Source organism: Montipora foliosa, chromosome 2 (genome assembly GCF_036669935.1).
Source record: "Montipora foliosa isolate CH-2021 chromosome 2, ASM3666993v2, whole genome shotgun sequence".
Lineage (NCBI taxonomy): Eukaryota > Metazoa > Cnidaria > Anthozoa > Scleractinia > Acroporidae > Montipora > Montipora foliosa.
Window position 1 is genome coordinate 57622830 of NC_090870.1, and position 11783 is coordinate 57634612.

Here is an 11783-nt window from a genome sequence, read left to right on the forward strand (position 1 = left end):
GAAACTAAACTGGCAGGCCCAAGTAAATTACACGCTGACAACAGTGTCCCTTCAGAAAGAAAAGAATAGAATGTATTGTTTTTCTGGAATAGCATTAGCCGTTTTTTGTTTGATCTCTCGCAAGCAGCCTTAATTTCAATCGTCTTCTTTATTGCTGCTCGTTAGTGAATGATCCGGAAGACGGATGAAATTCAGGCTATCCCACATTCGCCTCTTTAAAAGTTTGTGTAAACAATTTTGTTGAATTTCAAAGCGCAGTTATTACTTTAAAGTAACTGAACCTGCTTCGTGCTGGCAGTGATCGACTGTTCTGTATTTTCTCTTTTTCCAGCAAATGTGTATACCAAGAGGTTTATCAATATCCTTTGTGTATATAGTGACAGCAAATTTTAATAAAGACGTCTGTAGTGAAACGCTTCGCCTTAATCGAGGAATTGGGGTGGGGATAGTAGTTGATTTCCTCGAAAACTAGATCACTCAAGACAATAACATACGTCTCCTGGAGGTGGACAACTGACTGTTCAGTCCCTTGACATTGATAGCAAGTTTCCTTGACTGTGTGGCTAGAGACTATAGCGAACCCACTAGGGGCGTCCGAGCATGCCGACCCCGAAGATTTTTTCAGTAAAATCTGAGTTATCTGAGAGAACCGTATTTTATTGCAGGTAGAGGATTTACAGGCCGGCTGGAGGTTGAGCTTCCAAAAGCTGGGGACTTGCCATCTATCCATTATTACGTTTTGCGCCGGTAATCAATTGAATGACTCAGTTAAACTAGAAATCTGATGAGCCATGTACGCAATCGATGGACGAAGAGCGTATAGAGGAAACCTAAAACTGGCTAGAAACTCCTCTCGACAACTGGGCTGTGCTAACAACAATTACTGAGGGGATTCCCTGTCTGTTTCGAGAAAATTAAGAGTTGTCAATTATTTTACGTTAGTGTACGTAGCAGAATGGATTATTTCACTCATTATGAAGCTTCGTGTTTTCCTTGAAAACATTACTCAAAACTAAATGCAGTGCGACACACTGAATACTGTTCATCACACCCGACAATAACGGCACCGCGCTAACAACAAATCATAGCCCGGTTTTCGTTGATTTTTGGGTATAAAAAAGATCATTTTAAATAGCAGCTTTTGGAGATTTTGTGTCCACAGCTGTCCTATAGGGCGCCGTTTGTAAATTTATTATTTCGCGTAAATTCTGTCCCTTTTTTTCATTATCTAAGATTATTTGGTATAACAATTTTCTCAAAAGTGGTTATTTGACATAACCAATTTTGGGTAATTTGCTAGAAAATGGTTATTTGATATAACCAAAAAATGGTTTTATCAACATGAATAACCAAGTTTACGTAAATTGGTTATATCAAATAACCACTTTTTGAAAAGTGCCCAGAATTGTTATATGATAAAACCATTTTAAATAATGAAAAAAATGGGTCGAATTTACGCGAAATAATAAATTTACAAATGGCGCCCCATACTATCCACGACATAAATCCAAATCCACTTCAATGGAATCCACTCCAATATAGTATTTTTTCTAGCGTAATTGCTGGTTGACAGATGATTGACACCCATTAACTTCTCTATCAATTGACTTAGGTATGTGCGCGTCTCGCGGGCTCATAGGGGGTCGATTTTGTGCGGAGACAACAAAGAGACACAAACAATGAGTCACCCAACTTTGGGGATATTGTGCTTTGTCATCTTTGTACATTGCTGAAATGTTTCTATTGTGAGCTCCGAAATCATGGATCTTGCATACAAGTTCATTCTTTTGGCCATCTCGATCGGTTATGTGTCATCTGTTGATCACTATTGAAACATGCTCGTCGGCCGGTTATGGGTCAACAGCAAGGTTTCCTGATGTTGATGGTCAACCTTACCAAGATGTGCAGGCTTCTCGCTTGAATATCTATATCCCGCTGTTGACATCCTGTTCAAAATTTGCAAGTGCAATTCTGTGTTCTTTGTACGTGCCAAAATGTGAGGAAGGTCAAAGGAAGCCTTTGGTTCCATGTCGTAAAGTTTGTACCAATTTTGTTGGAGAATGCCTCGATACTCTGCGCATTGCGGGGCTGGTTGGCATGTTTACTGCACTTTGCGATCTTCTGCCTGACGAAAACATACCATCAAAGAATTGTTTCTATCCTTGGAAATTCAACGATACCTCTTCCCAAGGTGGGATTTCGATAATCTTGTTAAAATTGTTTACCTTACAAAGTTATAAAATATGCAGTAAAAGTTATACAGGTGCACTTTGCGGTTTTACTAAGTATGTCTTATGTTTACAAATGTGCATTAACCCTTGCCCCCCACCTATCACCCGGTGGGGAACTTTTGCACCTTACCTGTAAATTACCAGTGTTGGGAGGTGTTTTATTACCCTCATGCAATAATCATAGGCCTTGGCAGTTTTTTTTTTATTTGTTTAAGCTGTGGAAGAGGGATACAAGTCACAGCTGAAAATTATGGCATGTAATGCACCTATCAATGTTAATCTGCAGAGGGGGGAGACTGGGCATAGGCAGGGGATTTGATTTCGCTTCATTTTTTTCTGTTCAAATGCGCAACCACAGGATGTTATCATTGTTCAAAAGAGTACAAATTCCCTACTAACAGTTAAAGTCAAAAGTCCCGACCCACAGGCCACAATGATCAAAAACCCCTGCCATGGGCAGACTTCTTACGTAAAATAACCCCCCCCCCCCCCCCACACACACACACACACCCTGCGGCTTAACATTGATAGGTGCATAAATCATCCTCAAGACCTTTTTCCTGTAGTTTATTCTATATGTTTTCTCTGAAAGATCAGACAAAACATGCATTTCAGGGTTGTTTTGTGTTTTAGCCCCTTCAACAAGTGTCTGCCATGGTGTTACACACCAGACATGCAGGAATGATCTTCATTACAATAACACATTCATTCCACCAAATCTTCAAACTTTGGGTTTGGCTGACACCGTATTCAAGTCAGTGATCGAAAGCAAGTGTTCAACAGAGTTCGAAAAGTTCCTCTGCTTTACTCAGTTTCCACCATGTGATCCCAATCGCCCAAGCAGAGTAATGCTACCATGTAAATCACTCTGTGATACAGTCGACAAGAAATGTTGGAGAGAGTTTAAGAATGCAAAGATTCCACTTCCTCATTGTGATTTTGTCTACCCAAGAATGAACAGCAGTACAGGTCTCTGTGAAGTTACAGAATGGCCTGCAGCTTGGCCTAAGAAATTCAGGCCAGCACCACCTCGTAAGTACAGCAGCACATGTTCTTATCTTCTTTTTCGATTTCATCTTGTAAAACAATAACTGAGGAGACCTAATTAATATAAAAATAATAATAATAATAATAATAATAATAATAATTTATTACTTATTAGGCACAAATTAGCATGTGAATATGATCAAATGCACCTATAAGCTTCATAGTTTCCTTTAGGTCTCCTCACCATTGTTAAATCTATTCTTTCTGTTTTTTATTATCTTGCATTATATTTGTGGTATGGCAAAATATATAAATAAAAATAAAATAATAAATGTTACCCTAAGATGAAAATTTAAATCTCATTAGCTGCCCAGACACATTTCCTATAGAAGTAGTGGGAAGAGGCAAATTAGTAGTGCTATCCTATCAATTTGACTACTGTTTTATAAAGCATTGATATTGCAAGGAGAAATTTGATACTGATCACTCTTAAGATTTAAAGGGTTATTAGACAAAGTTTGGTAGAACCAGGAGTGAGCTTCAGTAGACAGAATTCGTTGTTCAAGTCACTAAAATTTCTGCTAACCATGATTGTTGCCATAACATCGAATCAGTAATTGCCATAATAGGTACATGTAACAACTGGCTAAGGCATAGACAAGTTTCATGAGGATTGTGTATAATTGTCCAAACTTGTCATGTGTGAAATTGGTGCATCATGGTTATACCTAATATGCAGTGTCTAATTTCTTACTGATGTGTCAGTTCATACTGTAGCAATTGCCACAACCATTAACTGAGTATATTTCAGATAAATGAGATTATATCAGAATTCAATCAAGGTGTTAATATTGGCTTATTTATGAACTACGGTAGTTTGAATGTTTAAAGTGCCCATGAAACGAAATTTTTTTTTTGATCCTTTGTTAATTTATCATGTTTCTACTCAGAATTGATGGATTTGAGTTGCCTGCGGCCTTTCTCTTACCTTTTTTTCCACCACTGAAAATCTTATTTCGCAGTTCAAAAGTGGTTCCGTTCAGCACGCGGCCAAAACAACGATATGACGTGTCTATGACGTAGTAAACTGTAAAGCGAAAGCTATGGCGGACAAAGGACATCAAGACAGTAAAAAGAAGGAGAAGAAAGGTGGAAGTTATTGCGTGGCTGGGGCGCCTAACGATGTGAGCTGCAAAAACAACACTTTCACAACGGGTGTATCGATGCATTATTTCCCGAGAAATGAAGCCGTTTACAGTTTACTACGTCATCACGGCCAAAACTCGCTCCCAGTCTTTGAAATCTAACAGGACCACTTGTGTGTCAGACATGTATTTTTTCGACGGCAAAAAAGTCGGGTTTCGATTTATTTTCGCAGTTTTTTCTCTTGAATCCCGTTTTTAGACATTATAAGCTGCGAAAGTATGAAAAAAGAAATTTCGTTTCATAGGCACTTTTAAATATTTGAAGACTTACATTTTGTGTTGTCATTTTTGTTTCTTAACAGCTCTGGGTACTTGTGAAGACATCACTGTTCAGTCATGTTCCAATGCAGGTTACAAACTAACTGCAAAATTTGGCACAACTTTCCAAGCTTCAAAGGGACGTCTCTTAGACACCATGCTTCCGTACGTTCAGTCGTGTTCTCCCTATAGCAGCTTAATTCTCTGTTCCTTGTTTCTTCCAAAATGTATTCCAGGAAGTGGTAGACCTATGTTGCCATGTCGACAAGTTTGTTTGGATTTTGCTAGAAAATGTGTGAATGAACTGCGATTAGTGTCAACAGCAGGAATGACTACAGCACTTTGTGATCTTCTGCCTGTGTTTGATGGAACCCCAGACAAGTGCATCCTACCATCTGGATTTCAGCCAACTGACTTGAGTAAGCTAAGCAGCTTTCCTTCTTGTAAAACAAATTCTTAGTTCCCTATATGCACTGATTTTTAACCTTAATTCAAATATCAGAAATAACATGGTGGAAGGAGAATGGGATGGGGATAACTGGTGAGGTGGAGTTGGGTCATACTTTAATATTGGACCAGGACATTTGAGGTTTAGTGGTTTGAGGGTAGGTTTGGTATTCAAAGCCATTTTGTTTAAATGTGAGTGCAAATTGCCTGAAATAAACATTCTTTCAAATGTTTCTTCAATATTTTGCCAGATTTAGTAGGACATCGGAGAAAAAAATAATAATATTTAATCTTTATATTGCACATTTTCTATAAGAATAATCAAATGTGCATGACAGACATTATAATAAATCTAAAAAATAAAAATAAACAATAGTCTAAAGACAAAAGGAAAAACCCTGTTAGTCTGACGAACTAATATCCACTAAACCATGAACTCAACATTATTGACTAATAACTGGTTTTGTCACTCTTTAATCATGCACATTTTGATTACTGATTTAGTACGAAAGAGGCAATTTACAATTTTTTATTCTCATTCTAGTCACTGTCTCTACCAGGAATGTCTGCTATAATGTCACGTCAACAAAGTGCTCTGCTGATCTTCATTATGACAAGACCTTTCTACCATCAGATGATCAGAGGGCATCAGAGATGACCATTCTACAGCCCATCATAAACAGCCAATGTTCACCCGACATTGAAAAGTACTTGTGTTACACCCGCCTGCCCCCTTGTTCAGCAGACACCTCTGTGGTTCACTTACCTTGCAGGGAACTCTGCCAGAGAATCACACGTGATTGTGGAGATGTATTCAAGGCAAATTATATCCCACCACTGGACTGTGATTACCTGTTTCCACCTGGAGATAGTGAAAGTGGACTGTGTAACATGACACAATGGCCTGCACCTTGGCCTTGGAAAATACCACAGTCTGTCCCTCCTACTTCAGGTACAGAGGGTTACAGTTTTTTAAACTTTTATTTAGTGATTGCTGCATTGAAAACTGCGTAAAAACTTACCTAGAGCAAAGTAAGAGTTGGAGGCTAGGGCACATTGTTGAAGACAAAGTATTTCCCTATTTCGTGTCCCTCTCTCTCTTTACTGTAACCTGAGAGGTTGGTGGGTTATGTTGGTCTAGTCAGGCAAGAAAGCCGGTTGTCATTGCTGAGGGAAGAAGTTTTTATTTCACTGAAATAATTTCCTGTTTTTCACCATTTTCAGGCTTATTTATTCTCCACTGGTTTCTTTATAATGGTCTTCAGATCTTCAGATAGTCTAAGTCTGAAAGCACCCAATTGATCACTTTTTGTGTTGTAGCTGTCAGTTAAATGAGAGACAAAGGTATTACTCCATTGCCTTGCACCAACTTTCTGAAAAAAAACCTTGTGCATAATGGTAGAGTGTTCTGCTCACTCTCCAATTTCCAGCTGGCAGAATTGATTTAAACTATTCTTTAATAGCTGACTATTAATGGTTACTTAATTTCTAGCACACATAGTACTAATTTATGTAATTCTGCTGGACAGTTTCTAACTGTAAGAGTAAATTATTTAATACATATTAATAGGAAAGACAATAATTTTGTCAATTGTAGTTTTGTTTGAGTCTTATCAATGAATTTAACCTTGTTCATATAAGGTTTAATCCAAGTCACTCCTCTGTACAAACCTTATACACATTTACATTATGGAGTGTTTTCATATGATGTCCCAAATTAAACCTCTTTGAATTGCATTCTATTTTTATGCAGATTCATTATTTTGTTTCAGTAAACCAATACGGCTGAAAGTCACATGAGTGAAAACACTCTCTTGACGAATACTGTTAAATTGTGTTTTTCTTGTTTTACGTTTACCATTACAGTTGGTCCTACACAGTGTGTTCCACTGAAAGCAAATGCATGTCTTAATGCTGGGTATGACTTGACTGCAGACTTCCCAGGTATTGATGGCAGGCCATACCAGCAAGTCAAATCAAAGAGTTTAAACATCTACCTGAGCTTCCTAAGATCATGTTCAAAATACAGTGAAGCAGTCATGTGTTCTCTGTTCATGCCAAAATGTGTGGAAGGAGTTCAACGGCCCATTCTTCCCTGTCGAAGTGTTTGTTTGGAGTTTGTAGCAGGCTGTCAACATTTTCTGTCTTTAGCCTCACATGCTGGTTTGTTTAGAGCTCTCTGTGATTTGTTACCTGAACAAGACATGTGGCCCAACACTTGCTTTGTGCCAAAGGGATTTAAACCAACTATCCCAGCTGGTATGTAAAACAAAATTTAATTTTATACATTATTTCAATATTATTGAAGAACGTTACACAATATTAGACTGTTACTAGCCAGAGTTCAATGGGATTTAGCAGGAGCCCATCACTAGGAGCGTACAACTCCCATACTAAGCCTATGTCACGGCATTTTTACAGAGCGATTTATTTTTAGACTATCTTTCCCGTGAAAAAAGGTACACGTGATACCGCATCATCATCATCTTTCTTTTGTTCTAAAGTTTCTTAGCTTCGCAGAGAAACTTTAGAACAAAAGAATGGTCGAGGAAAAGTTTCGCACGAGAGAATGGGCTCCTGAGGGAGTCCCATATTCGCGGCAAATGCAATCTAAAAATAAATCGGTCTGTGAAAACGCCGTGACAGGAATATAGGGCAGTTGTACGCCCCTAGTAATGGGCTCCTGGATTTAGAGCATAATTTTTTTATCTATTCCTGTGGAAAAAATCGACAGGCTATTAGCGAGTATTGACATTGTGCTCCTTCACAGTGGATTACCAGCCAGGCAGCTGGCCTCTGTCACCGGAAGCATTATTTCTAATATGCTTGTTTTTTGCAACGTGTGTAAGCTAATGACCAAAAGCCTACACAGGGCTCTCGATCGCAGGCAAGGGTGGGATTCCTGTGTTGAATTAGACCCATGTGCTCGCAAGGAGTTAGAGTTTTGGGAGAATAACGTTTCTTACTTTAATTCTAGGTCGTTTTTCAATACTGTTCGTAAGCCATCTCGCATTGTCTATTCAGATGCTAGTGCTACTGGGTGTGCTGCCATTATTGCCATTATTGATACGCCTGTCTCGCATATTAACTGGGATTCCTTACAGATGAACCAGAGCTCTACCTGGAGAGAACTTCATTGTGTCAGTTTTGCTCTGAAAAGTTTTGCACACCTTCTCTCAGGCTGCGATGTTAAGTGGTTTACTGACAACCAAGCAGTTCCTTCGATTGTTCATTCCGGTAGTATGAAGGAGCACTTGCATGTCTTGGCGCTCGACATATTTCAGACCACCAAAGATAATAACATTGACATGGAAGTTGAGTGGATACCTCGTACTCAGAATGAGAGGGCAGATTATTTGAGTAAGATTGTTGATTATGATGACTGGACAGTCAAGGATCGCTTTTTTAATGCTGTTACCTCTGTTTGGGGCCCCTGCTCTGTAGACTGTTTTGCTAGCTACAAAAATCACAAGGTTCCCAGGTTCTATTCCAAGTACTTTAATCCAGGTTCCTTGGGTGTCGATTCACTCGCCTTTAGTTGGGTCGGCGAAACATGTTGGCTTGTGCCACCTGTTTCGCTAGTCAAGAAGGTCATCCGTCATGTCTGTTTGTGTCGTTGTCGGGGAATTTTGGTAGTTCCTTATTGGCCGTCAGCCCATTTCTGGCCCCTTTTGGTGGAACGCGGGGTTGTCTTCAAGACATTTGTTGCTGATTGTCTCTACGTTGAGAATGGTAAGGATGTTTTTCTCTATGAGGGGAACAAGAGTTCCCTTTTTGGATTAGAGAATTTTTGTACCCCAGTGCTTTTTCTGTTGCTCCACGGTTCTGCGCGGGAATCGCTATAGGTTGCTGTGGAGTTGTAGGCCGCGTGGTTGTTAGGTCGCTGGGCCGCTGGACCACTGGGTCTGTTTGCGACAAACGCACTAGTTTTTATGCCAGTACATGAATATTGTCTGTTTTTACGCCACTGGGCTGTTCTGTATGTGAGCTGTTTTTTGGCTGGTTGACTTTCTTCCCTTATCGAGGCTTCTTATTTTCACTGAACTTGTTCACTCGTTTGCTCATAATTATTTTTCTTTTCTTATTCTGTTTATGTTTCTACCAGGTGGATTTGCGTTTGCTTCGAAGATTGCTCATCTAAAGCACCCAGAGCTTCTCAAGTTAGCAGCCGATCTTCCCTTGCGCACCATTGAAGCGAAGGCTCCTTCGACGACGGAGCGTTACTCGAGAGCTTTTCAGAAATTCAGGGAATGGTCTTCACTTTACAACGAGGTTGTTTGCCTGCCATGGGACGAGATTTCAGTTTCTCTTTATTTAGAGTCCCTGATTCAGGGTGGTTCTCCGTATTCTTCTGTTGAGTCTGCTTGCTACGGTATTAATTGGACGCATAATTTGTATGGTTTTCTGCGATTCCAAATTGGTTAAGAGTGTGCTCGAGGCAGCTAAAAGAGGTCTTGCGAAATCCGTTTCTTAAAAAAGAACCCGTTAGCCCCGGTATGATTCTAGATATTTGTAATAGGTTTGCAGGTCCTAATGCTAATCTTTCTGATCTTTGTTTAGCAACCATTTGCGTAACCGCGTATACCGCTTTTCTCCGCTATAATGGGTTAGCTAGCCTGCGCTGTTGTGATGTTATTTTGCGATTCTTTTGTCAAGATTTACGTTTACAAAAGTAAAACGGATGTTTATAGGGATGGTGCCTATGTTTTGTTGGCAAAAACAGGGTGCGTTTCTTGCCCTTTCAATCTGCTTCGCAGGTACATTTCTGCTGCTAATTTAGATTTGTCGTCTTCGTTACCCTTTTTTCGCTCTTTGTATTTCCATAAGGCTACCTCTACTCATAGTTTGCGTAGTACGGGTGTGAGTTACTCTAGAACGAGAGAAATAGTTTTGCAAGCATTTGTTGAATTAGGTTATCCGAAGAATGTATTTGGTTTGCATAGTTTAAGAGCGGGGGCTGCTTCCGCGGCCGCTAACGCAGGCGTTAGCGATCGGCTTTTTAAGCGTCATGGGAAGTGGAAAACGAATCAAGCCAAAGACGGATATATTAAGGACAAACTAGATTCCTTCTCTCAGTGTCTAGGAGTTTACATATTTAGTTTGCCATTTCTCTTTCTTTATTTTTGAACGCGGGCATCAATAAACGAGATGTCAGCTCCTGTTCTGTGTTTTGTGATTACTGTGGATTAGTTAAAAAATATTTTATAATCGTTTCAGTGTGATTAGAATATAATTATCATGAGCCTGTGGCTCAGGGGATTGAGAGACCACCCCCTGTGTATTTGACATTAAATAAATTATCTATCAATTGGCCGGCGGTTTGCCGCTGGCGGCGCGGCTGGCTGCGGAAATTTTGTTCGCCAGCAGCATCAGATACTCGGAACTCCTTTTCGAAATAAACCGGGCTTTGTTTTTCCTGTATAGTGCGCAGCGCGATCTGACCATGGCCCGCCCGTCTTTCGCTGTGTCGAGACGCGCCGACCCCGGTTGGTCCTCAGTGACTGCCAGCTGGGAACAGCAGAAAGTTTTGGGTATTGTTTGCCGAGATACCCAAGGTTTTCTTTCTTCAATTAGCCCTGTTCTGTTTGTTTTAAAGTGCCTGCCACCAGCAATAGTTTTTTGCTGACATAGGTAATGAAGTGCGGGTCCTTCTGACCTGTTGCGTTGGGCTTGAGCCTACACCCTGTGTTGGAGTGTTTCATTAATCCAAGAGCGCCAGCCAGGGGTCTTTGTTATCTCTGTGTAAATATCTTCTTAACGACTTTCACAGCCGATTTGGCTTTGCCATTCGACTTATCATACGTTGGTGAAGAGGTCACGTGCCCGAATTCCCATGTTGAGGAGAAGGTAGTGAACTCACTTCTCGAAAGTTGTGGGCTACTGTCTGTTACGAGAACATCTGGTATTCCGTGTCTCTGTCAAATAATAATGAATGCTTACAACAAAACAACTTTATTTGTACCCAGCTGAGCCCTACATTGATTTACATGATACAAAAAAATTAGATGAAAATATAGAGAGAGTACAGGCTGCCCATAATAACCATTGAGGGTTAAAAAGATAGGGCAGCCTTACTTAGGTTATTAATAAATGATTATATTTAAGGGTCAGGTACCGCTCACCACACACAGCTACACAAAACATTCACACACAAAAAAAAGCTAGTAGAAAAAGAAAGACAGCAAAAGAAAGTTAAGTAAACAACGGAAAGCCAAAGCTCACTCTTAGTTGTCTGATAATTTATATTCTGTTTCATCCACTGAAGAAGCACAAAGCTAATCAAAGATTTTGAGACTCGAAATACCGTAAAATAATCCTGCTACAAGGACTACAAGGCAAGCGAAGGCTTTGGAGGTGTCCAAAGAGTTTGCAATCGACCGTTGGCTGGGTATGCATAATTAGGCAGTTGTTAAACAAAGGCTAAAACAACCTGCTTAATGGTGCTTCTTGAGTCATCGGAGGATGACTCAAGATGGAGGATGACTCAACGTGCACTGCTGAAAGGACCTTCTTGATGCGCTAAGAAGCTTGATCGAGGCGAAACATTAAAACACCCTTTCCAAACAGATGCAGCGGCATCTTCTTGGTTGAATCAATCGAAGGATGATCGAAAAAGCAAGGCAAGACATCGAAACAAACATCAGATCATCAGACA

The 11783-nt window shown here is 40.0% G+C and overlaps 1 protein-coding gene across 1 annotated transcript; it reads left to right on the plus strand.

The window, feature by feature from the left end:
- Positions 1 to 1806: 1806 nt before the first annotated feature.
- LOC137991875 (uncharacterized) lies at positions 1807 to 9937 on the plus strand. Its single transcript, XM_068836908.1, has 6 exons — positions 1807 to 2191; positions 2865 to 3263; positions 4726 to 5124; positions 5673 to 6080; positions 6995 to 7387; positions 9234 to 9937. The coding sequence occupies exons 1-6, from the start codon at positions 1807 to 1809 to the stop codon at positions 9551 to 9553; spliced, it is 2304 nt and encodes a 767-aa protein (XP_068693009.1). The 3' UTR covers positions 9554 to 9937.
- Positions 9938 to 11783: the final 1846 nt, after the last annotated feature.